This window comes from Panthera leo, chromosome A2 (genome assembly GCF_018350215.1).
Source record: "Panthera leo isolate Ple1 chromosome A2, P.leo_Ple1_pat1.1, whole genome shotgun sequence".
Taxonomy (NCBI): domain Eukaryota; kingdom Metazoa; phylum Chordata; class Mammalia; order Carnivora; family Felidae; genus Panthera; species Panthera leo.
In genome coordinates this window covers 163,040,817-163,068,290 of record NC_056680.1, presented here as the reverse complement: position 1 = coordinate 163,068,290, position 27,474 = coordinate 163,040,817, and the positions used below count along the sequence as shown (strand labels likewise).

At 43.7% G+C, this 27,474-nt stretch overlaps 1 protein-coding gene across 1 annotated transcript; it reads left to right on the top strand.

Moving 5' to 3' along the window:
• Positions 1-780: 780 nt before the first annotated feature.
• On the top strand, positions 781-25,167 carry XRCC2 (X-ray repair cross complementing 2). Its single transcript, XM_042927180.1, has 3 exons — positions 781-860; positions 14,318-14,399; positions 24,271-25,167. The coding sequence occupies exons 1-3, from the start codon at positions 822-824 to the stop codon at positions 24,978-24,980; spliced, it is 831 nt and encodes a 276-aa protein (XP_042783114.1). The 5' UTR covers positions 781-821; the 3' UTR covers positions 24,981-25,167.
• The last annotated feature ends 2,307 nt before the right edge of the window (positions 25,168-27,474 follow it).

Below are 27,474 nucleotides of genomic sequence, written 5' to 3'. Positions count from 1 at the left end.
CTGAGCCACCCAGGTGCCCCACAACCAAGTTTCTTTGAAGAACAGTTTGCATTCATGCTCTTCCTTTCCTAGTTCTCATTAATTTGTTGACTCAGTACAATCTGTTCACCAAAGTAATGTGGGCCAAAATTGTGCCTCAGTTTCCTCATCTGTAATACACGGGAATAATAGTAACGACCTCATTGGGCTCTGTGGATTTAACTAATCATTAAATATAAAGCACTTAGGACACATACTAAGCATTGTTAACTGTTAACTGTAATTCCTATTATTATAATTATTTAATTACAAAGATTCTCTCAAAGTTAGTGTACTTTTTTTTCAGAATTAACCATGAATCACATGTACAGCCGGCCAGAGGCTTTTAACCCACAAATGGACAAAAAGCCCTGCCTGCTCAGTAACTGCTTTGTTTATGGGAAAGAGAGAGAGAGAAAGTAAAATAAGTAAGGAGAAAGAAAAAAGGAAAGAAAGAAAGAAAGAAAGAAGGAAAGAGAGAGAGAGAAAGAAATAAAAGAAAGAGAAAGAAAGAACATGCTGCCAGTTTTACCTACTAAAGAGGAACTGAAGTTGATGAGAAAACCGCCAGCCGCCTCCCGGTCTCCTAGGAGACGCGGTCAGACACCACCTGAGCGGGGGACGCCCGTAAGCCTTACTGCGCATGCCCACCGCCTTCCCGGTGGAGGGCGGGTGCAGTGCGCATGCCCGCGCCCGGGTCAGCGGGTCAGCGCGTCTGACTGGCTGCGGGGCCGCAGGGACTCGCGGTAAATGGCTCTGGTGGCGCGAAAGTTGAGTGTCGGGTGCGCAGAGCTTTCGGGGCGATGTGTAGCGACTTCCACAGGGCCGAGTCTGGGACGCAGGTGAGAGGCACCGGGATGGGAAACGAGAGAGCCGTGAACCAGGGCCGCGGGCGGGCGAGGGAGGCGGCGCGGGCGTCCTGGCCCGGGGTGGGGGTGGCGAGGAGGGAGAGCCGCGCTAGACTCCGGCCCTGGGGCCGCCCCCGCCCACCCTTGCCCTTGGAGCTGGGCCCCAGGGCCTGGGAGTCCCGCGAGCGGACCCGGAGGAGGACACCCCCGCCCCGCGTGCACGGATAGGTGTGAATGCGTGGTCTCCGCCCGGCAGCTTGACGGTCCGCACCTGTCGCACGTTCGCCGCGCTTGGAGGTGGCGAGCCGGGCGGGGGAGGCTAGGAGGGCTGGCCGCCTGGAGCAGTTACGGACGTTTCTCTAGGACAGGCGGCTTTTTCTGGAGGTTGCTTCACCTCGCCCCCTAGTCTCTGCGTCTCTGCCTCTGGCTTCCATCCCTCGCTGCCCCGTTTTGCAGTTCCAGCCAGAGTACCTCCGCACCCGCGCCAGCCATTTGATGCCCTGCAAGAATGGCCTCAGGAATTGCACCGAGAAGTATCAGGTGCTTACTGTGTGTCAACCGCTGGTCAGGGCATCTGAGTAAGAAACAAAAGAAACCACTTGTGCCGTTGAACTAGCGAGAGGCCGACTTAAAAAAAAAAAACAAAAAAAAAAAAAACAATTGCAGTATGTGCAGTAAAGCGTGCTAATAGAAGGGCAGGCATCGCGGAAGACCAGTCCAGGAGGAGGAGATGACGGGTTTTATGAACCATGTGAAGTTGGTTTGGCAAGAGGGGGTGGCATTCAAAGCAGAGAGTAGCTGTGACGTGGGTAGTGCGTTAAGTTAAGCAAGCGCACGGCTCATTTGGGGGGACTGCGGGTAGCGGCGTGTAGTTGTATCGCTGCTGCGGGAGAACAGGGTTGGAAAGGAAGCCCTGAGACGGAGACAGGTGGATCACAGGTTAGGGGGAGAAGCAGTACCCTCAGGTGAAGGGCCCCATAGTATTTAGGCTTTGCAGGCCAGTGGGGGGTTCGCTGTCTCAACTACTCCGCCCTGCAGTTCTAACGTGAAGGTTTCCATGGAGACGTACGCAAATTTGCTTGGCTGTGTTCCAATAAAACTTACTTGTAAACTTTCGGATTGGCCTGCTGGGCCCTACTTTGCTGATCCCCGCTGCGTAAGAGTGAAGCCGCTGCTTGCATAAGAACCACTACCGTTACAGCCTATTTTTGAGAGAGAGAGAGAGAGACAGCAAGCCTGAGCAGAGGAGGGGCAGGAAGAGAGAGACTCCCGAGCAGACGCCGTGCTGCCAGCACAGAGCCCGAAATGGGGTTCCATCTCAGGAACTGAGATCATGACCTGAACCACAATCAAGAGTCAGACGCTTAACTGACCGAGCCACCCAGGTGCCCCCAAACCTTACTTATTTTTAAATGATCACTTGAAACCAGGGTTGAACTCAGATGACTTTTGCCATGAGAACAAGCCTAGTATCCAAAAAATGGGAGGCCTGCCATGTCTGTATGGAGGTCGTGAGCCAGGTTGCCTGGCACCTGTTACTTTGTGGAGTAGGAAGGGGTAGAGGGGAGAGTCGGGAGCTAGGCAGCAGGTGCTACTTGATTCTTTTTCCTTTCTGTTCACAACACCAGCCAAGTGAGCCTCTTTTCCTTTAAGCGTTTTTGGGCACTCTGTGGCCAGTGCTTAATTTATTTGAGCACTGTTTTCTCCCTTTGCACTTCAGTCTGTGGTACTTTATGGATTCTACTCACAGGCGTTGCATTGAGGAAGATCTCTGAAGTCACAAGCCATCCCAAGAAACTGAAGCACTACTTTAAAATTTTATTTATTCATTCATTCATTTATTTTTTTGTTTAAGATGTTTATTGATTTACTTTGAGAGAGCGCACACATGAGCCGGGAAGGAGAGAGAGAGAGAGAGAGAGAGAGAGAGAGGGAGAGAGAGAGAGAGAGGGAGAGAGAGAGAGAGAGAGAGAATCCCAGGCAGGCTCCACGTTGTCAGCACGGAGCCCAACGTGGGGCTCGATCTCAAACTGTGAAATCATGACCTGAGCCAAAATCGAGTCGGACTGAGCCACCGACTGACTGACTGAGCCACCGGGTGTCCCATACTTTAAAATTTTAATTCACTACAATTACAACTTTAAAAAATAGCCAGCCATTCCCACATTTTGTGAGTAGTAGGGAAAAGACGTTTCATACAGGGTCTTCCAAGAAAATAAAGTTGCAAAAAATATTTTAACAGATTCTAGAGATGGAATTAATAGTGGGCCAGATGGTGTGAATGGAAAACTTATAATGAACCCTTGATTTATTTTTTGTTCAGTTTTATTTAAGTAATCTCTGCACCTAATGTGGGGCTCATATTCAAGCACCTGAGATCAACAGTTGCATGCTCTTCTGAATGAGCCAACCAGGCGCCCCACTGAACCCTTGATTTAAGGACAAAGCATTTGACTACAATGTAAAAGAGAATAATTCATTTTTTACCTTGCCTACTGTTAGTCTTTATTCTTTTACCCTGTTTATTCTTTTTTTTTTAATGGTTGGGTTTTTTTTTTGTTTGTTTGTTTGTTTGTTTGTTTGTTTGTTTTGGAGAGAAAGAGTGCGCATTTGTGAGCGAGCAACCTTGAGGTCATGACCTGAGCCGGAATCAAGAGTCTCAACCGACTCAATCAAGGGTCAACCGACTGAGCCACCCAGGCGCCCCTGACTTACACACCTGACATTTTATATTGATTTAAGGGTCATGAGAACAGACTTTGTTGTCTGTTGAGTTTACTCCTTTAGTCCCAGTGTTTGAAACAATATTTAGCCCAGAGTAGGCACTCAGCAATTGTTGCTTCGGTGGATAAATTTCCTATCTTTCTCCTCTTCCCTCTCCCCTCTTTCTGCTTTGCTTCTTCATGTGTCATGGAGAAAAAAAATTTCACAGGAGCTCCCTTATTCTTTCCTGTTGTCTTTTCGTTACTGATTCTAGTTTCCTTCCATCATTGTCAGCGAACACACTCTGTATGATTTCAGTTCTTTTAAAAAAAGTTCTGTCTTGGTGACTGTTCCATGAGCCCTTGGAAAAAAAATGTATGTTCTGCTATTGTTGGGTGGAACGTTCTATTTATATGAGTTAGATCTTGTATTGTTCAGATCTATCCGTGCTGATTTTCTAAGTTTGTCAGTTGCTGAGAGGGGACTGTTGAAGCCCCAACTGTAATTGTGGGTTTGTCGGTTTCTCTTTTCATCTGCATTAGTTTTGTTTCGTGTATTTTGAGATTCTGGTAGACATGTACACATTTAGGATCATATGTCTTCCTGGGCGATCAAGCCTTCGCTTCATCCTGCAATTTACCTCTATCTCTAATAATTTTCTTCATTCTGAAGTCTATTTATTAGTTATTAATGTAGCAATCGCTGCTTATTCATGAAGTCTGTCTTGATAATCTGTGTACTATTTCTCTGAATTCCCTCCTTAAAATAAAAAATATTTCTGCTTCTAAGAAAGTGCAACTTCTGCACTTAGGTTACAGATTCCTTCCATCCCATTCCTCCTCAGGGACCTCACTGCTGCAGAGGTTCCCACTCTTTTTTAAATTTTTTTTTTTTTTAACGTTTTTATTTATTTTTGAGACAGAGAGAGACAGAGCATGAATGGGGGAGGGGCAGAGAGAGAGGGAGACACAGAATCGGAAGCAGGCTCCAGGCTCTGAGCCATCAGCCCAGAGCCCGACGCGGGGCTCGAACTCACAGACTGTGAGATCGTGACCTGAGCCGAAGTCGGACGCTTAACCGACTGAGCCACCCAGGCGCCCCAAGAGGTTCCCACTCTTGTGGTGGTTTTTCTGTCTTCTGGATTTTTAATCTTCTTCTCCACCAATCATTTCCATCAGCATCCTAACATAAAACGTTAACAACAAAGCAGAAAACCTCCCTAGATGTTCATCCCCCAGCCAGCCCCAGCCAGCCCCATCCCACCCCAGCCCCCTCAGCACAGCAAAGAGTTTGTGCTCTGTGTCTGTACTTCCTTATCTCCCATTCACTCTTTAGCCCACCGATCAGGCTTCTGTCTCCCAGTGTACCACTGAAGGTTATCAGGCGAACTGTTTTGGCAAATGCTCATTTCTGAGTGCTCTCTCCTTTTAGACTGAAGTATAGGAACACAGCAGAATGGGTACTCCCAATCGACAAACTGTCGGGAGGGATGAAGGAGATGATCCATGCCTTTCTAGTACCTGCTCTTAAAATAACCCATTAGGAAATCTCTCCTTCCTTGGGGAAGAGAACGAGGAGGTGGGAGAATATGCCAGAAGTGTTTCTCCGGCAGAGTTCCTCACATGCAAGGTGAGGATAGTATTCTGCCAACATTAAGCTCCCATAATTTTGATTCTGTTTTCTTTCTGGGACCTTGCATATATTTGCTTTTTTTATCTAAATGACAATTTGAAGCAGTTTGGCATAACTTCCTGATGAGGTCTGAAGAATGCACTTAATGGAATTACTAATTTGTGGAATGTCATCAATTTAAAATTTAGTTCTTACAAATCAGCTAGAGGTTAATGCTGCTTACACAACTGTCAGAATGGCTAAAGTCAACAACACAGGAAATAAAGGGGCCTGGCGAGGGTGTGGAGAAAGGGGGACCCTCGTGCACTGTGGATGGGGAATGCGAACTGTGGGAAACAGTACGGAGGTTCCTCAAAAACTTAAAACTATAACTACCTTATGATCTAGCAGTAGCACTACTGGGTATTTTCCCAAAGAATACAAGAACGCAAATTCAAAGAGATACATGCACCCCTATGTTTACAGCAGCATTGTTTACGATACCCAAGACCGAAGCAGCCCAGGTGTGCGCTGACTGACGAGTGGATAAAGAATGTGTGTGTGCACACAATGGCATGTTATTCAGCCATAAAGAATGAAATCTTGCCATTTGCAACAACATGGATGGAGCTTGAGAGTACAACGCGACGCTAAATAAGAGAAAGAAATACTGTGAGATTTCACTCACATGTGCAATTTAAGAAACAAAACAAATGAGCAAAGGAAAACGAGAGACAAACCAAGAAACAGACTCTTAACTGCAGACAACAAATTTCCGGTTACCAGAGAGGAGGTGGGGGGGGGGGGGGGGAGGTGGGTGACACAGGTGATGGGGGGATCGGGGAGTGCACTTGTCCTGGTGAGCACAGGGTGATGTATAGAAGTGTTGAATTACTATACTGTACACCTGAAACTAGTATAATGCTGTGTGTTAACTAACTGGAATTAAAAACTTAGGAAGAAAAAAGAGGGCGCTTGGGTGGCTCAGTCGGTTAAGCGTTTGACTCTGGCTCAGGTCATGATCTTGTGGTTCATGAGTTTGAGCTGTCAGGATAGAGCCCCTTTCGGATCCTCTGTCCCCGCACTCTCTGCTCCGCCCCAAAAGAAACTTTAAAAAAATATATATTTAAAAAGAAAAAAAAAAGCTTAAATTCTCAGGCGTATATATAGAAAATTTTGCTTGACTTTATTTTTCCTTTTCTTATAGGATAATTGCTTTTAAAAAATATCAATTAGAACAGCACCATCTCTTCATGGAATATACTTAGAAACTATGGGACTTAACAATATAGTAAATTATTCAGTAGTTGTCTTTGCCGTATAATTTAGACAAAAGCTTGATTAAAGAGCCAGGCCTCGTACTCTGCCCTGAAGGACCGTTGAATTTTCAAAGTGGCGACGGAGTCTCGTTTCACCCGGGAAAAGAAATTGGCCCTCCAATTTGTGGGATGGCGTAATGGCCCAGTTTTGCATCCATTACGTGCATGTTCACGCTGCTGCTTTCCGTTGCTTCCTTATTCCAACTCCTCTCTTACTTTCGCTATGTTCTAAACATTTTTGCCTGAATTTCCTCTACGTGTAAGTAGTAAAACTAAGAATTGTATTCAGTTTTTAGGTAGAAGTCTAGGCCTGTTATGGAGCAGGGGTGGGAATATTTGGTTTAGAATGATTACTTCTTTAGGTAGCCTTTTTTAATTTTTCTGATGTTTATTCATTTTTAGAGAGAGAGAGAGAGACACACGGAACATGAGTGGGGGAGGGGCAGAGAGAGAGGGAGACAGAATCTGAAGCAGGCTCCAGGCTCCGAGCTGTCAGCGCAGGGCTCGAATCCCGTAACTGTGAGGTCATGACCTGCCAAGGACGCTTAACTGACTGAGCCACCCAGGCGCCCTTTAGGTAGCCTTTTATACTTAACTGGTTTCAAACCCTACTGCAGACATTTAATTACAAAAGGTCAGGGGAAATGAGCCTTTATCCAAATGCTCCTCACATGTATGGATTTACCTTAATCTCATTCATTTCTGGTTACTTTGATCTTAAGTTGTTCTTTCAGCTCTTTATTATTTTTTTAATGTTTGTTTATTTTAAAGAGAGAGATAAGAGTGCAAGCAAGGAACAGTCAGAGAGGGAGACAGAATTCGAAGCAGGTTCCAGGCTCTGAGCTGTTAGCACAGAGCCTGATGCTGGGCTCGAAGTCGGGAACCGTGAGGTCATGACCTGAAGGAGCCAAACCCACTCAGCCAACTGAGGCACCCAGGCACCCCAATTCTTTCTGCTCTTTAAATACATCTGTATGGGGGGCACCTGGGTGACTCAGTTGGTTAAGCATCCAGCTCTTAGTTTCAGCTCAGATCATGACCTCACGGCTCGTGAGTTTGAGCCCCGCATTGGGCCCTGCGCCGACAGTGCAGAGCCTGCTTGGGATTCTCTCACTGTCCCTCCCTCTCTGCCCCTCCCTCTCTGCCCCTCCCTGCTCACTCTCTCGCTCTCTCTCTCTGTCTAAAATAAATAAAAACTTTAAAGAAATAAAATAAAAACATCTATATGGTAGGTATTCTGCTTATCAGGTATTGAAGATTCTAGGTTCTGATGAGTGTGTCTGAAATGGACTTTGGTTAGTATGAAGAGCTTTGATGATAGGCATAGAATACTCATGGACTTTGGTAGAAGTTTATAGACAGTCCTAATACAAAAATGGAAATAGTTTATGAGGCTTACGGGGTGCCTTGGGTGTCTCAGTCAGTTAAGCATCTGACTCTAGATTTCTTTGGCTCAGGTCATGATCTCAGAAGCCCCACGTAGGGCTTCACTGGGCTTAGGATTCTCTCTCCCTCTCTCTCTTCGGCCTTCCAGCATGTGCTCTCGTGTTCTCTCTGTGTCTTTAAAAATAAACATGAAACAATTAAAAGAAAATAGTTTGAGGTTATTTACACTCCGTCCTTCCCAAGCCTGCCTACCTATGCCTTTTTCACCTTTAATTTAATAGGCAACTACTGAGTTTCTGCCAAACATAAAGCATTTGGACTACGTGGTGAGCCAAAATAGATTCTTTTCCTCTTGAGCTTTTATATCCAGATGAGGGAGACAGGCTGGTAATGTTTCATAGAAGGAAGCAGCCTTGAAGAATGTGTATTATTTTCGCCTGTTCAGTAGTCTAGGCTTTAGAAATTTAATTGGGAGAATAGGGCAAGGACATTCCATGCAGAAAGACAAAAAAAAAAAAAAACATTTCTGTATCAATGTGCATTTTGCATTTAAGAGAACTATAAATAAATCTCTCATTCAACATTAAAGTTGCCTCCCACACAAGAAAACTGGCCAGAAGACTGAAGAAAAAGGCTGACAAGTCCAGCTTGTTGTGAAATGGCTTGTTTAGGGGACTTACTGAAGACGCCCTTCTCAGGCACAAGAGGAATGAATCTCCGCCAGTCACCTCCCTTAAGACTTGCTTTTCTAGCCCTAGAGGTTGGGAGTCCTGCTGAGGGACCACCCAAGAGGAGAATGTTTAATGTATGTGTTCTAGATCTCCAGGGCAGATGGAGGAAGTTATACCCCAAGGGTGTACTTAAGGGTGTGGTTAAACAAAAGGAAAGAAGGTTGGGAGGGTGCTGTGCTCCGGGAGGTTCCAGGTCGCTGACTGGTCCTCAGGGTGATTTCTCCAAGATGGCTGGTCAGTCTGGTTCAAACACCTTCGCGGCCCCCTGCATTTCTCTTGTAGCACCTACAGTACTTTATGGCACTTTTGTAACCTTTTGACTGTCTCCTATTAAGTTCTTTGAAGACAGGAACTGTGTCTGCTACGGCTATGTGTCCCCAGCACCTTACTCAGTTCCTGGGACACACTTGACTCGGCTGAGATGTTTACCAATGGGTACAATTGAGTACTGTGCCCCTAGAAGCCTCGACACTTGTTGTGGTAATAATGCTGCCGTTGAAAGCATTTAGGGCTCCTTGTTAGCGTCGGAGGGAGTAGGGACAGAGATGGCTTAAAGAGGCCAGGTGATTGCCTAGACGGGGTCTCCGACTGGTTTGATCTGCCTAGTAGGTCCGAAAAGTATTTCATCTCTGTACTCAGATTTTATTAGACTCCGCGATACTGACTCTGAGGCGCTGTAGCACGCAGTTCCAGGCTTTGGGAGCCAAAAAGACTCTTAAATCTTGGCTCTGGCAAATACCAGTTTTCTCATCTGAAAAATAGAATGATAACAAACAGAGTTAATGTAACAAAAGAGATAATGTATATAAATTATGTACTACTGATACCACAGTAAGCACAGATAGTAGCTATTATTGGTTAACTATTGTTATGATGATAAAACCTGGCGTATATTGATTTACAAACCAAATGTCAAATCTGTCAATTAACAATATTAGTCAAACTGCCAGATAGATTCAAATTGTTGTGTCCACCGTGCATTCTTTCCCAAATAGGAAATTAGGTCTCAGTAAGATTGCTGAGGGAATCAAGAGAAATAGTTGAATTATCTTCATGGCTCCCATCACCACGCTCTGATTGCCCAGTGTGTTAATCTTCCCTGAAAGGATTGAACTGTCATTTCTAGCAGAACCTACTTGTGTTCCCTGGACACTTACACTCTTTTTTGCCCTTCTGAGTACCTTGCTTCTTTCTAACTCCTTAACTCTGGACATCGTTAATGTTGATTTTATAATGGATTTATGTCAGTTTGTAGGGTGTTTCCTGCCTAGGTTTGGATGATGTCTCGTCCCATAAAATAGCTTCTATAAATTGTTAATATTATTTGTATTTGTATTGTATTTATAAGGGTAAATCTATTTCTAAGTTCTGAGAGGTAATTTCCCTATACTCTGCTTTGGCATTGTAAAACATTATTTTGAATATTTTCGATAGTGGAAAGTTTTCATCTTTGAAAATGAATTTGATTTAAAAAATTTTTTTAATGTCTATTTTTGAGAGAGAGAGAGAGCGCGCACACGCGCGCGAGGGGCAGAGAGAATGGGAGACACAGAATCAGAAGCAGGCTCCGGGCTCCCGATTGAGCAGCAAAGAGCCCGAGGCGGGGCTTGAACTCACAAACCGGTGAGATCATGACCTGAGCTGGAGTCGGCCACTTAACCGACTGAGCCACCCAGGCGCCCCGAAAAAATGAATTTGATTTTTTAATAAGAGTGGAAGTCAGATGCAAACTGGCTAATGTAGCCGATTTGGTGAGAGGGGTGATACCGTCTTTGTCCATGAGTCACGCCAATGTAAAGCTTTCTTGGAGACTTTCTTACAAGGAACTCTCGGAGGGGACAACTCTGAAATATTGTAAGCAATGATAATAAGTAAATATTCTCTGCATAACTCCCTAAGTTCATCGTTCTGATGAGCATGTTAGTCATTTGCATACATACAGTTGCTTTATGTGTTCCATATTGTCCACGAAAGTTTCTCTTATTCTATTTTTTTTTTTTTTTTTTTTATGTTTATTCTTGAGAGAAAGCGTGAGCAGGGCAGGGACAGAGAGACAGAGGGAGACACAGAATCCCAAGCAGGTTCCAGGCTCTGAGCTGTGAGCACAGAGCCCTATGCAGGGCTCCGACTCAAGAACCGCGAGATCGTGATCTGAGCCGAAGTCGGATGCTTAACCCACTGAGCCACCCAGTTGCCCCATTTCGGTCTTACTCTTCAGGCAGGACTCTCCGTTTTCTAACTCAGTGGTTCTCGTACTTTTTGGTTTTAGGAGTGCATTGCACATTTAAAGATCACCGAGGATTGGGGTGCCTGGGTCGCTCCGTCAGTTAACGTGTCTGACTTCCACCCAGGTCATGATCTCACGGTTCATGAGTTCAAGTCCTGAGTCTGTCTCTGCTGTCAGCAAGGAGCCTGAAATGTGGTGAGGAGTGACGGTATTTTATGTGTCTGTAAATCTCTTTAATGTCTGGCTTAATGGAAGTTAAACGGATTTTCATCTCTTCTGCATCCAGTCTATTACTGTGTGTTCGGTTAAAGTACATGATGACTGGCCTCTCACAGGTTCATAGTTGGGAAAAGGAGGAGTATTTGAAGGTCTTTCCAGATAATTATGGATTTTCTTCTTTGATGCAAAAAGTACCAGACTTGACCAGTAGTAGTTTCCTAAAAGTTCACTGCAACATAGAATAGAAAATGCGTATTAGGGAATTCTTCACATATTAAAACCATTGATTGGCCTTATACTCGGAGTCAATCTTTTACCCAGAAACGATTTGACATCATGCCCTGGTCATTTGGAAATAACCGCTTCAGTGGATTACACAGACCTTTCAAGGACTGATGTGTTGAATGATGGTTTGAACAACCACATTGAAACACTGGTGACTTCACCAAAAAGGACCATAAGTGTTGGGGAGCCAGCTGTCACGGTCATGGTGGTGGCTAAGTTTTCCAAAATTTAAATTTTATCATTGGCAACAAATACTGTCAGCTTTCTTAAGGCGACTGGCTTCCTTTCTAATGTCTGCCAAGTACCGAAGTCTGTATAATCATAGTTTGTCTTTTCTTCCTTTCAAATACAAGGGTAGTCTATGAAAAAAGCATCCAACTCAAATAATCCACACAAGTAAGTGATTTTTCTAGAGAAAAAAAACGATTGTATTTCAGTTTGGAGCAGAAGTCCTTTATCTGTGTGGGAAGCTGGGCCTTTGCTGCAGACACAGACCGCAAAGTCTCGGGCCCCTGAGACTGCGCCCGCCCTGACACGACTTGCAGGTTTGGGGTTCCCCAAGACCACCTTTAGGTGTAGCAGCTCGCTGGAAGGACTCAGAACTCACTGAGAGCTGTTACCTTCATGGTTATGGATTACTGCAGGGAAAGGGTGCAGATTTGAAAGCAGCCCAGGGAGATGTCACGGATCAAAGTCTAGGGGAATTCCTGATGCACACCCTCCGGTTGTCCTCTCCTCGTGCGCTTGCGGCCGGTGCCTAGTCCTCCCAGCAACGTGTGTGACGGTCTGGGGCTCTCTCCCTAGATGCAGGCGAGCAGCTGACCTCACTCTCCAGCCCCTCTGATACCAGAGGTCAAGTTGACCCAAAGCCCCACCCTAAGTCACACTTTGAGACTATCTGATGGGGCATAAGGCCTGAGGTAAAGATGCTTCTGTCTGGAAGGATATTCCTAGAGGCTTAGGGATGACCTCCCAGGAGCCAAGGGCAAAGGCCAGACCTCTCTCTGGTCAAGGTTAAGTTCTTTACTGCTCGTGTGCCGCCCCTGTCATCACAATAATTTTTAAAGTACCCAGGGGTCATGATTTAATGGAACTAACACTTTTTGCCGCCTCATCACAGGCATTCTTATGTCAAACTAGTGTTGCTTGTTTTGAGGGTTTTTCCTGTGAGTGGTTGGACAGCAAAGTCTCTGCGGCCAGGCTGTCTTCTCCATCCCTGCAGTCTGCATCTCACCTGCTATGGTGCAGGGTATGTAAGAGAAACTCAGGAAGTGGTTGCTAAATTAACAGAGAGAACCCTTTGCTTGGTGAAGAGTGAATGCTTTTGTTCCCATTTGTGATATGCTCTTTTTCGTCTTTTGTTGTATGGAAGATTTGTCAAATCTGTGCTGATTCCTTAGAAACTTGAGAATCCACTTTGATTACATTCCCCTCTTTGGCATTTAACCCAGTCACAGTTCTGCTCGCCGTCTTCCTATCTACTTGGTGTGGGCACACCTCCTCCAGATTAGTGTCACAGACTCCAGCCTTCTCCAGAGCTGGTTTTACTCTCAAATCCATCCCTTGCAGCCACCAGGATAATCTGTTTGAAGTGCAGATGATGATAGCCGGACCCACACGGTGCTTCCTCTATGCCAAGCACTTTTTTTTTTTTTTTTTTTTTTAACACCCTGACTCCTCAACAACCTTGGCTGGGAGATAGCTGTTACCACTTTCCTGGTGAGAAGGCCCCGGCCCAGAGAAAGGGGCTAACAGGTCTGGTTCTGAAGTCCCAACTGTTCTAGAATGCTTCTCACTTCGCAGCTTAAAATCCCTTGCTCTTGTCTCAAAACCAGAGAACAGGCTCCTACACTTGGCATCTGCGGCCTTCTGTGATCTGACTTTTGCTCCTTTAGGACTTTATTAATCTCCTGTCTGTTTCACGTTACCAGCTACAAGCTGTAGCGGTCCCACATCTGTGACAGTTCACCTACAAGCAGAGTGTTCCTTATCGCCCTGGCTGATGCACTTGCGCTCGGTACCTGCCCGAGCTCTCTTCACCTAATGAATTCAGGCGGGAGCTCCTCAAGTGCGTTTTTTGTCACTTTCGCCTTTGCCCCCTCCTCCACTAGACGAGGAATTGGCAGTATCTTGGGCAGACACATTAAAAGCTGGTATCTGTCTAACACGTGTGGTAAGTTTACTGAGAAAGGAAATTATGACACATAAGAAAGGTAAATACTTGGCAGTTAGCAGTTGGTCCTATATCCCAAACTATACTGGCGGCTCCTTCAAAGACAGGGCCTCGTTTTATACCATCCGATATTTGGTACATAAAAAATGAAGTGTTTTCGGAGCACCTGGGTGGCCCAGTCGGTTAAGTGTCCAGCTCTTGATTTCGGCCCAAGTCATGATCTCACGGTTCCTGGGATGGAGCCCTGAGCCTCCTTGGGATTTTCTGTCTCCCCCGTCTCTCCCTTACTTGTGCACGCACGCACCACCCCCGCCCCTTACTTGTGCACGCACGCTCGCTCTCTCTCTTGCCCAAAATAAATAAATAAAGTTAAAAAATGAATTATTTTCTGAGTAAATGAACACAATTTTTCTCCTAAATTGTATTTGCTATTTTTTTTTTATTTTATTTTTTAACGTTTATTTATTTTTGAGACAGAGACAGAGCATGAACAGGAGGAAGGGTCAGAGAGAGGGAGACACAGAATCCGAAACAGGCTCCAGGCTCTGAGCTGTCAGCACAGAGCCCGACGCGGGGCTCAAACTCACAGACCGCGAGATCATGACCTGAGCCAAAGTCGGACGCTTAACCGACTGAGCCACCCAGGCGCCCCTGTATTTGCTATTTCATAATTTCCTTTAAATCCTCAAAATTAAGTGAGTTTTTTAATAGACTTTTGGAAAATTATATAATGTAGATTTCTAGGATTTTATATTTTTAGATAATGAGTTTTCTTTCTCTTTTTTTTCTTTTGCAAGCTCCTTGCCCGACTTGAAGGTAGAAGTTCCTTGAAAGAAATAGAACCGTATCTATTTGCTGATGAAGATTCGTCTGTCCATGGTAAAAACAATCTCAAGCCAAAATAGTGGCATAAATTGTCTTCTAAAACGTGTATTTTCCCCACATATATTCATTTGTGTGTACATACCCCTAGCAAGTGGCTATATGGATTAAACCATAAAATTAAAAAGTGAGAATTAGATCACGACAGAACACTTTCAAGTCTTTGTTACCTGTGTCAGAGATGGAGTTTGACTCATCTGTGGTAAATCTTGAGAATCAGTATTGAGCTCTCTTATCCTGGCACACATTATTTGTGGGAGTTTTGTTATTATTGTATTTTTTAATTCTGTAGAACTTTGAGAATCACAGGAAAGTCCTTAGGTACCCCAATGTCTGGTGATATTTCTACAGGAGGGAAAAGACGTACCCACTCTTCCCACAGCACGTCTACACTAGGGACACTTAGAAAAAAGGTTCTGTGCTTGGGTCGTTTTTCTCTTTTAATGTACGAGCTTTGTAGAGCTATAATTCACCTGTTTAAGTGTAGAACTTAATGATTTGTTGTATTCTAGTATTCAATTATGTACCTGTGACCACACTTGATTTTAGATTATTTTCATCACCCCAGAAAGAAACCCATGCCTATTGAGCAGTCACTGCCCACCTCCTCCCATGTCCCTCAGCCCTAGGCAACATTTTTGGACTACTTTTGGACTCTAGGTTAGCCCTTTCTGTATATTTCATATAATGGAATTATACAGTATGTGTCCTTTTGTGAATGGCTCTGTCACTTGGCATCATCTTTCCAGGTTGTGTCATAGTGTGGCATGTGTCAGTACTGTTTACTGTTGAGTAATATCCTGTTGTGTGGGGTATGCCACATTTTGTGTATCTGTTCATCAGCTGATGGACATTTGGGTTGTTTCTGCTTTTTGCTGTTATGCATAATGCTGCTGTGATTATTTGTGTACAGGTTTTTCTGTGGATATATGTTTTCAGTTCTCATGGATAATACCTACCGGAAGGATTGTTAGGTTCACGTGGCAACTTTTTGTGGAACTGCCAGGCTGTCTCCCAAAGCAGCTGCACGTTTTCCTTGCCACCGGTGGTGAAGTTTAGAATAGTTCCAGTTTTCCCACATCCTGCAAACAAAGGTTATTATTCTCTGTGTTTTTAGTTATAACCTTGCTAGTGAGTATGAAATGATATCTCATTGTGGTTTTGATTTACATTCCCTGACAGCTAGTGACATTAAGCCTCTTTGCATGTGCTAATTGGCAGTTTGTATGTGTAATTTGGAGAAATGTCGTATCTTTTGCCCATTAAAACAATGGGTTGTGTTTTTATTATTGACTTATATAAAAAGTTGATCTTGATGGTGGCCATTGAAGCACAAAGTTATTAATTTTGGTGAAGTCCAGTTTATTTATTTTATCTTTTCTTGCTCATGCTTTTGGTACCATAGCTAGGAGGTCATTGGTTAATCCAAGGTCAAGAAGATTTACAGCTTTTTTGTTACTTATTTCTGTTTTCATTCTTTTCTGATTGGGGAACACGCTTCTGTGATTCAGTTTTTTAATTGATTTGAGATTTGTTTTATTGCAGAAGAAATTCGGTTTATCTTGAAGAATGTTAGATGTGCACTTGTGTATACTCTGCTGTAGTTGGATTGTTTTCACGATGTTGTGGAGTGCTGGTTGGTTTTTAGTGCTGTTTAAGTCTTCTGTTTCCTTGCTGATCTTCTGCCTAATTTTCTGTCCATTATTGAAAGTGTGTATTGACGTGTCCAACTATTACTGTTGACCTGTTTATTTCTGCCTTTATTTCTCAGTGTTGCTTCATATATTTGGGGGCTTCATGTACTCTTGGGCACTTGTATGTTTGTCATTATACCCTATTGATGGATTGATTCATTTATCATTATAAAATGTTCTTTGTCACCTCACACCCGTTAGGGTGGCTACTGTAAAAAATAAATAAGTAAATAAGTAAGTAAGTAAGTAAATAAATAAGTGTTGATGAGGATGTGGAGAAATTAGAACCCTTGTGCACCATTGATGAAATTGTAAAATGGTGCAAGCACTGTGGCAAACGGTATGGAGTTTGCTCAAAAGATCAAAAATAGAACTGCCGTACGATCCACCAGTTCCGCTTGTGGGTATACCTCCAAGAGAATTGAAAGCCGAGCGGCGAAGATATTTGCACACCTGTGTTCATAGCAATACCGTTCCCAGTGGCTAAGAGGTAGAAGAGACCCAGGTGCTCACCGACAGTGAACGGAGAAGCACGATGTAGTCTGTGCAAATCATAGAATATTATTCAGCCTGAAAAAGGAGGGACATCCTGGCACATGCTACTGCATGGAGAAACCAGGAGGACGTGCTAAGTCAAATAAACCAATCGCAAAAAGAAAAACGCTGCGTGACTTCACGTCTATGAGGTATCTAAAGCAGGCAAATCCATAGAAACAAAAAGTAGAATGGTAGTTACCGGGGGCTGGGGAGGAAGGAGGAAAAGGGGAGTTGTTTAATGGGTACGTAGTTTCAGTTTTGCACCATGGAAAAGTTCTGGAGATGTTTCACAGCAATGTGAAACACTTAAAAACTGTTGAGATGCTCCGGTCGCCTGGGTGACTCAGTCGGTTAAGCATCTGACTTTGGTTCAGGTCATGATCTCATGGTTTGTGGGTTCGAGCCCAGCATCAGGCTCTGTGTGGACAGCTCAGAGCCTGGAACCTACTTCAGATTCTGTGTTTCCCTCTCTCTCTGTCCTTACCCCACTCGATCTCTCTCTCTCTCTCTCTCTCTGTAAAAAAATAAACGTTAAAAAAATGGTTAAGAGGGTAAGTTTTATGCTGTCTTTTAACACAATGGAAAACAAAAATGCTGCTTGTCTCTAATAACAATTATTAGTGTGTTTTGTCTGATAATAGTATAGCCACATTAGCTACTAGTTAACTGTTTATATGGTATATCTTTTTCTATCCTTTTATTGTCTATTTGTGACTTGGTAAAGTGTGTCTTTTTTGCTTCTCTTCCACCTTTACTGTCTTCTTTTGTGTTAAATATTTTCTAGGGGCACCTGGGTGGCTCAGTCAGTTAAGCGTCCAACTTCAGCTCAGGTCATGCTCTCACGGTTTGTGAGTTCAAGCCCCGCGTCCCGTTCTGTGCTGACAGCTCGGAGCCTGGACCCTGCTTCGGATTCTGTGTCTCCTTCTTTTTCTGCCCCTCCCCTGCTCGCCCTCTGTCTTTCTTTCTCTCTCTCTCTCTCTCTCTCTCTCTCTCTCAAAAATAAATAAACATTAAAAAAATTAAAAATAAAAAAAGTATTTTCTAGCATACCATTGTTATTCCCAGTAATTACTTTTATTTTTTTGAGTTATTTTCCTGATGGCTGCTCTGAGGATTACCATTAATCCTTAATATCTTAATTTAAAATAATTTAATTTAAATTAATACCACCTTAATTTCAGTATTTTATAAATACTTTGATGTATAGCTCCATTTCCTCCCCTTCCTTTGTGCTGTTACAAATTACATATTTATACATTGTATGTCCATAAACACATCTAAAGTTATTTAATTAAAATAAAATTACTTATCGCAATAAATTAAAAAACCATTACAGCAAAGAAATTAAAATGCATTATAACAAATAAGTAAATTTATTACTTAATGTAATTGTTTCTTAGATAAGAGAAAATAAGTTACAGTTCTAAAGCATTTATACAGTCTTTCATATTCACCTATGTAGGTGCATTGACCTGTGTTTTGAATTAATCCATTTGGATTCAAGTTGTCTACTGTCCTTTCGTTCAGACTAGAAGGCTCCCTTTACTGTTCCTTGTAGAACAGATCTGTTAGCAAACGGTTTTCTAAACTATCAATAATAAAAGACAAATTTTGATCAAACATGTTAGAAAATGGGACTTTCTCTTCTATCAGGAAAGATGTGATTAAGTTGGACCTTACGAAATTGACATTAAAACATGGGTTCTCAGCACCACTGAACATTTGAATATTACATTTGTAGAAACTTTTTTTTTTCAATTTTTCAATTAAAAAAATTTTTGTTTTATTTTAGAGAGCGTGAGCAGGGGAGAAGGGCAGAGGGTAGAATCTTAAGCAGGCTCCACACCCGGTGCAGAGCCCGATGTGGGGCTCGATCCCATGACCCTGGAATCGTGACCTGAGCTGCAACTAAGAGTCAGATGCTCAACCAGTTGAGCCACGCAGGCGCCCCTAGGTTTGTAGAAACTTTAGAAACACTATCATGTTCAGTCACTGAGAGAAGAGCTTACTTAAAACCGCCATGGATGTGATAGCTGTAAACTAGTTAGATGAACACTCACTGGAGCATTGGCACACTCAGGCCTGGTATCATAAGGGTTCTTTATCAATAACAGCAGTTTATCAGAAACTGTACAGGGAAGCTCAAGTCGAAGCAGTAAGAGATTTAGGGATTATAGAAATCTCCAATGCTGTTGGAAACATTTGTAAATGTTTTTTTGTAGTAACTTAGTACTATATACCAACTCATTACCTCTTCAGTACTGTAATGATTGTAATCTGCAAATTCAACATATTTGTTACACAATTAGTAGATTGGTACCAAGACGATGTATTTCTTTGGCTTTTCTTTTTTATCCTTATTTTGAGGGATCTTTAGATTCATCAACTCACTCCCACAATCTGTTGCCGAGATCCTTTACAGCGTTCTATTTGTGAGAGCAACTATCAAGGCCAAACCATCCAGATTTTCTGATTTCGTTTAATTTGTCAAGTGCCAAACGGTAGAGATGTTTTTTGGTGTGTGTATGTGTTTGGGGGGCTTTTGGTTTTTGGGTTTTTTACTGCAAGTTGTCATTCCCAATACTTGGAGTGGACAAGGTTATGATTTCTTTCGTAACAGCTCTCAGGAATATTTGAGATAGTGACTTCAAATATAGCTAAAAGGGCTATGTCCCCTGTGTAGAACATAATTTTGGGGAGCACCTGGGGATGATGAGGGGTGCCTGCGTGGCGCAGTTGGTTAAGAATCTTACTTCGGCTCAGGTCATGATCTCATGGTTTATGAGTTCAAACCCCACGTCGGGCTCTCTGCTGTCAGTACAGAGCCCACTTTGGATCCTCTGTCCTCCTCTCTCTTTGCCTCTCCGCCACTTGTGCGCTCTCTTTCCCTCCCTCCCTCCCTCTCCATCTCTCCGTCTTTCCCTCTCAAAAATAAAAATGAATATTAAAAAAAAGTTTGCCATTGTTAAAAAAAAGATAATGCTTGAATATTATTTTTGATGTGATTAGACAGTAAATGTTTATAAAACCAGGGAAATTGACATCAGTTGATCATTAAATATATTTGTAGGGAATCTACAGCCTTAATGATAATATTTATGTGTAATTTGCAACTTTGCAAGTTTTATTTCCTTAGTTGTTATAAATGACCTTTTTATTTGCTTTGCTATTAATCTGTAAAAGGAGAAGAGTGTTTTTATATACCTGTTAATAATCTCCTAAGCAAGGATTTCGCCTTAAGCTTTGTCTCATTTCAGTCATGCCGAACCAAGGATCTAAGGAGTCCGTATTCCACGTCTTGTATTTCCTAGTAATGTGTGCATTTAGCAAACCTTGTTAAACCGTGTAAGTCAGTGTCCTCAAAGACTTACTCCTTTGAGTTCTGCTGAAAGAGGTTTCTGAGCACCAGCTGCTGTCCAAGAAAATATTTGGCAAGGTTTTCTATTCTGAGAATTCCAGAACTATGCAGAGACAGTTCACAGTTACCCTCTGCCAGTGTCCTGTATTCCTATCCCCTGTGGGGTCTCTTTCCCCCACCTTTTAAAAAAATTTTTTTAAAATGTTTATTTATTTTTGAGAGAGAGAGAGAGAGACACACACACACAGTGTGAGTAGGGGAGGGGTAGAGAGAGGGAGACACAGAATCTGAAGCAGACTCCAGGCTCTGAGCCTGACGGAGGGCTCGAGCTCACAAACAGTGAGATCAGACCTGAGCCAAAGTCAGGGATGCTTAACTGACGGAGTGCCCCGGGGTCTCTTCCCTTTTGCTTCGGAATATGTTGCCTTTCTCTCTTAACTTCCGTTGTTTTCATTTGACTCTCTGGTCTCATGAAACTGCTACTGAATATTTTTACTTTTTAAAGAAAAAAAAATTTTTTTTAATGTTTATTCATTTTTGAGAGACACAGCGTGAGCAGGGAAGGGGCAGAGAGAGAGAGGGAGACACAGAATCCAAAGCGGGCTCCAGGCTCTGAGCTGTCAGCACAGAGCCTGACCTGGGGCTCGAACCCACAGATTGTGAGATCATGACCTGTGCTGAAGTCGGACGCTTCACCGACTGAGCCACCCAGGTGCCCCAAATATTTTTACTTTTTAAATGAATGTAAACTGTCGTATTTTTCCCCTAATTCCTCGCATGTCCCTGCCTTCCTGCAGCCTGATTCCTTGTCCTTGCTGCACTCGTGGAGCACCCTTCTATCTGTCTTGCAACTGTCTGGTTTTGAAGTTTGGTTTATAATGTAATGTTTATATTAAACGTGCTTTTGCAAACTACACCTTTACTGCTGTCAGGTAATTGTCCAGGACCAGTTCAGTGACCTGTTCCTGAACTCCCCTCTGCCATTTTTTTACTTTTAGAACTTTTGTGCTGCATTTACTAGGATTTAGTACTGTTTGGTTTTCTTGAAACCTTTTGTGCTCTGTGTCATTTTCCTCCTAATTTTTCTATTAACTTTCTGTTTTATATGTCTTCATGCCAACTCCTCTAACCGTGGATGTATCCCAGTAATTGGGTTTTTGGCCTCTTTTCTTTTGGTTCACTCTCATCTACAAGGAGAGAGAGCTTTTTGTTCTCTGTGTCTCTGTGGCTTACTCAGATTGTTATGTCAGCCTCTTATTACTGTCTTAAATCTTAAATCCTAGTGGTTGTAAGACCTTTTTATTTTGTGACACCTAGTGAACGTAGCATTTTGAAAGCTGAATTCTGTTAGGATATTTATGTGATTGCGTGAATTAAAAACCCTGCTTTGCTTGTGTGGGTGCTTCCAGGCCTGTCTCTGAGAAGAACCTGTAAATCGCTACCTTAGCCTTGCTCTTGCCTTCTGAATAAGTGAAGGAGGCTGAGTGGCAGCCGTGCCTGGGCCAGGGACAGTCGGCAGGAGGCTGGACTAGCACTGGACGCTCTGTTCCTGTTCTTGCTTGTCTCCTGTGTTCGTCTCTTGTGTCGAGCCTTGGGCCTGGGCCTTTACACCTGCCGGGTTCTGGTGAGCAGCGTCTCCCTACCAGACTCGCTTCCTTTCCAAATGCCATCTTCCACGGTTGACATTTGGGCCTTTAACCCTCACCAGATCGGGACTTCCATTTTCATTTTTTAGGTGTCTCTCAAGAAGTTCTCCAAAAGAAAGTAATCTGATGAAGTGCATTCAAAAGGTACTGTGTTTTGTGCCGGAGATAGAATAGACAAGTCCCAACCTTAAAGTAGCGTACAGGAAATAAGGTGACGTAAATAGTCAAAACTTAAGATAGCATGATAACCGTGGTGATGGAGGGTTATAAAGTTTGCTTTCTTACCTCACAGAATTGCTGTTAGGATCAAACGAAATATCACGAATTGTCCCTTTTTATCTGTGAAGTGCGGCAGAAAGGTTGGTGGCTGTCGGGCGGCCTCTTCTGCCTTCTCTTCTGGGGAAAGGACAAGGGAAGGTTCAGCGCAGTCTGGTGCTTGGTTTCCCCACCGTGTTTCTCTGTGGTTCGTTGTATCCTACAAGCCGTTTCGGGTTAATCTTGCTTAACTGTGTTCTCGACGTTCCTTCACTACCGTTGATATCTATTCTGTGTTAATGTTTCATCTAGTGGCTGTAGTCTGTTCTCTGTAATGTAGGGCAGTAAAAAGCTTTATTTGGGAGTAAGGGCAGGATCTCAGCTTAGCTCCTAAGTCATATAGTAGGAGACAGTATTGAATAGGATTTTAGTCACTGTGTTAACATTCAGCAAGAGCATTGGTGAACGATTGTTATTGTGAAAATAGTTGTGTTCCTTGACTCTGGAATCTTGGCAAGGTGGATGGGTGAGGGGGAATCTTTTTAATTTAAATTTTGAATTGCAAGTTGCATGTAAGTTTATAGTACAAACTGGCTGAAGTTTTATGCTACCTTAAATATGGTATACTGGTAACATGCTAGATTTTTTTACACACTTTTTGTGAATGTTCCAATTTACAATAGTTGGTAGTAATAATAGGAAATAAAGTAACCAGATTCTTAGACTGTGTAGTTTGCTTGGGGCTTAAGAATCTTCTTTTTATTTTATTTATTTATTTTTTTAATGTTTATTCATCTGTAAGAGACAGAGATAGAGCATGAGTGGGTGAGGGGCAGAGAGCGAGGGACACCAGAATCCAAAGCAGGCTCCAGGTTCTGCTTAAAGATTGAGCCACCCAGGCACCTCTGACTACACTTTAAGCTTTTTTTTTTTTTAATGTTTATTTATTTTTGACAGAAAGAGACAGAGCATGAGCAGGGGAGGGGCAGAGAGAGAGGGAGACACAGAATCCAAAGCAGGCTCCAGGCTCTGAGCCATCAGCACAGAGCCCGATGCGGGGCTGAAACTCACAAACCGCGAGATCATGAGGGAAGCCCAAGTTGGACGCTTAACTGACTGAGCCACCCAGATGCCCCCAGGAATCTACATTTTTAACACAGTGTTTCCAGTTATGTGGTTCAACCGTAAATTACACAGAAATAAACAGCCAGAATTGGAAGGCCATTGTTCAGAGTGGATTTCGAAAAGCTCTGGAGGGCAGGACCGTTTCCCTGAGTGTTTAATTTCCTCACTGAAAGAGAGTTATTGGAACCTACGTAGAAAAAGATTTGGAGTCTTTAAAGTCCAGAGTAGTTTACTCAATTCAGAATGCTAGGAAAATAATTTACAGTGCAGAGGTCATGCCGGCAGATAGCGTTTCAAGAAATTCACGTAGCAAAGAATAACTGATGGCATTGGGGAATGTGGAGGGGCGTTTTCAGTTGAGGGAGGCTATTTAGGCCTGAGGGCCGTGGACCCTTCTAGCTCCACATGCAGAACCGCACGCGGGAACTGTTCTCCCGTGACGGCGGGACTGTTCCAGCTGCACGTGACCTGATGGCGACTCCGTGTCCTCGCATCACAAGTGGTATGGAGGCAGGCCCGGCGTAGCTGGCGTGGGCTCCGTATTGTCCTCAGGGCCTTGGGCACCTCCTGTCCTCCTGCCTGCCGAGCTCGGGGTACCCCCGTCACCCTCACTGCCTCGCCTCCAGCGGAGGGAGCAGCAGGGCAGAGGTGGCAGGCACCTGCACGAGCCAAGCGGAACTTAGGAACCCAACGGAAATCTACTCGGGTCTCAGCGGCCACAACCGCGATACCTGCTGACCCCTTTGCCGGCGATGCTGAGAAAAGTCGTTTCTAAATTGGGCATGCTGCCTTTCTCCGCCCCGTAAACCGAGGTTTTATGCTTAAGGGAGAGGAGCCCACGGATATTGGGTAATCAGCTACCGGAAATGGCGTGTGCCGTAGTGAACAATAGATTTTTGAAAGACCCTCGGTCTGTGGCACTTTATCCTTCACTCCGTGGTGTCACCAATTCCAGGGCGCGTGAATGGGGACCCGTGCCCAGGAGGTCTCCTTCGGCGCCTGTCAGCCTTGTCTTTCTGGTTTTCACGTTTCCTTGATGCTAATTAATAGCCAGCTGCTTTCTCAGAGGCGAAATGTAATGATTAATTTCCTTACTGATGTGTGTTTGCTCATATGGATCCATTTGGGCACGTGGATTTAGATTCTCTTCCACATTCCGGTAAATGTCTTTTTAAACATTGGTGCAGATTTTCATCTTGTAGCCTTTTGTGCTGCTGCCTTTTTTTTGACTGGCGTTTTTAAATTTTACACAGGTGACATTCTTGAGTTTCATGGTCCAGAGGGAAGCGGAAAAACAGAAATGCTTTATCACTTGACAGCGCGGTGTGTGCTTCCAAAATCGGAAGGCGGGCTGGAAGTAGAAGTCTTGTTTGTTGATACAGATTATCGCTTTGACATGCTCCGGCTTGTTACGATTCTGGAGCGCAGACTGTCCGGCGGGTCCGGCGGGTCTGAAGACGCGGTGAAGCGGTGCCTCGGGAGGCTCTTTGTGGTCAGCTGTGGCAGCAGCACGCACCTGCTCCTCACCCTGCACTCCCTAGAAAGCACCGTCTGTGGCCACCCTTCCCTCTGCCTTCTGATCTTGGACAGTCTGTCCGCCTTTTACTGGATAGACCGCGCCAACGGAGGGGAGAGCACTAACTCCCAGGAGTCCGCTCTGAAGAAGTGTTCTCAATTCTTAGAGAAACTTGCACACGAGTATCGCTTAGTTGTTTTTGCAACCACACAAAGCCTAATGCAGAAAGCCTCCGCCTGGACCGAAGGGCCTTCCTCGGCCGAAGCGGACTACAGGCCCTATCTCTGTAAGGCGTGGCAGCGGGTGGTAAAGCACAGACTGTTTTTCTCCAGACCAGAGGATTTGAAAACCAGCAACCAGTTTTCTTTAGTTTCACATAATTTAAAAAGTAACAGTTTTAAAAAGCATGTTTTTATTATTGGAGAAAGTGGCATTGAGTTTTGTTGATACGTATCACAAAATGGTGTTTTCCAGGATATTATACAAAATTGAAAAAGTCTTAATGGGCTAAAATGATTGGATTATAAGGTATAAAACTCTGGGAGAATTAATATAAATGTTTCTATACAGAATGGATTTTTTTGTTCCAGAATAGATTTCTTTCTTTTCTTTTTTTAATGCTTTATTTACTTATTTTGAGAGAGAGAGAGGAGAGGGAGAATCCCAAGCAGGCTCTGCACCATCAGCATGGAGCCCTACGCAGGACTCGGTCCCACGACCGTGAGATCATGACCTGAGACAAAACCAAAAGTCGGATGCTCAACCGACTGAGCCACCCAGGTGCCGCCAGAATGGATTTCTTAAACTAGTACAGTAAAACCTTACACTATTCCGTTCTTAGGTTGTTGAAGAAAAATCAAGTGCTGGTATTAATTAAAGTGTATATTAAACTTGTTTTAAAACTAAATAAGTAATCTACACATTGCAGCCTAAATAAAATGAACGTCCATACCTTTGTGTCACATTTTCTGGAACTTAGTTAAGTACTTAATTTGTTCAGGAAGGTTTAACTGCATTTCTGATTTCTCCTACGTAACTCCTTTAGGAAGCTGTGACTTTGGAAAATGTTTCTGTAGAGCTGCTATTTCTGCAAAGGGGATGGGGACGAGGAGCCACAGGAGCCTGCACACCTGCCCGTCACACCAACAACTGGAAAGTCAGAGCGTTTTCATCTGACTTAGACTGAGTCCAAGATGGAGTGGCATTCTGCTTGGGTTTTTATATAATTTAAAAAAATTTTTTTCCCTGAGTTTTATTTATTTATTTTGAGAGAGAGCGAGAGTGTGTCCCAAGCAGGCTCCACCCTGTCAGCGCAGAGTCCGACTCGGGGCTCCACCCCAGGAACGGGGAGACCATGACCTGAGCCGAAGTCAAGAGTCGGATGCGCAGATGACGGACTGAGCCACGTAGGCGCCCCTGTCTAGTTTTTTAGCTACAGGGAAATAATCTACCCATTCAAGGAATTCTGTGTAAAGGTGGTTTTGAAATTTTCATCTCCTCCTTGTTAAGAGATTGACAAATGCTAAGACGATTTTAGAGCTGTGTGTTACGAGTATGTTCTTACCCATTTAGGATAGTCTAGCTATTTCCAGCGGAAAGCTGGACAGGGCTGTCTATACTTTGATCAAGGAATGGCCAGAATGGGGGGCCTGCGTCTCAGGGGTACACAGTGTATTGTGGAGAGGAAGAAAATCTTAGAACCTCTACTTCTGCAGTTTAAGCTAAGAAAAGATTAAATTATATCAATAGTTGATACTCAGACTCATCGGTCTGTATGTCAGGTTGTCTGTCGTATACGTCTCTGAGGTATCCTGTGGGAAGAGTGGAAAGAATTGACGTGGTGTGTTTGTGTGTGTATTCATTTAGGTGTTACCTCCTTAGTTAGAAACTAAGTGTGAATTAACTTACCTAACAAAGATTCTTTTTAAGGGTTTAAAAAGAACCTTGCAAAGAAGCAGATTAGAGCACGCATTCTTCCTAACACAGGGGTGGCAGACATTAGCATACGCTGCCTGAGCCCTGCCCATGTGCCCGGGCTTCTGCTGGTGTCCCTGCACTTTCCGGAACCCAAGGGACTCTGGAGGTGTCTTCTGGCTACCAGAGCCTGCTGGGCTGCGTGCGGGCTGGGCCGGGCAGTCCTGAACCAGTGAACGCCCAACTTCCTTGGCCTTCAGCTGAGAGCACGCGAAGGCGTTCTGAGAGTGGCCCCAGCAGGATTGGTTCCCAGTTGCCTACAGCAGCCATCCGTGCGTGCTTCCCTGGCACTGCACTCTCCTGGGCCTCCTGGGATGGTCTCCCTAATCAACGACAAATCCTGGTCCGGGAGCTACTTCTATTGTGGGTTGAGGGGAAACCGAGCCGTCAGCAGACAGTAAAAAGTTGTCAGACCAACAGCACGTCTAGGCCCAGTATTTGCTCTCCAGCCACACGGTGAAATTTAAAACGATGGCAGTCTAATTGGTAATCTGGTTAATTACACTGGGCCCCATTCCTGCCATTCACACCCCCACACCCATACGCCTGCAATAAATTTTATTTGACCACTAATGAACTTCCAAACGTTTTAAAATACGACATATTTGATCCCTAGTTTCATCCTTTTTCACTTCATATTTTTGTGTTTTTTATTACATGCAATACATGTTACATGTAAGTAATTCATAAATATTTGTATGTTGGAGGAATATGCATACTTTTCCCTCAGATAAGTGTGTGATCAGTATGATTGAAGATCTCTTGCTCTACAGTACTTCTCTTTTTAGCTGTTAGGAAAAGATAGGAAAATTCTGTTACCTTCCCTGTCAAGCTCTGGGTGTATGCGTTCCATGCGTATACAAAAAAACTTAGCAGTTCTTAGCAGAATTCTATCCTTAGAATATGATAGTTTCCATTTCTCCTCTATATAAATGAAGTATTAGCTTAATGGACTGTTATTCACAGA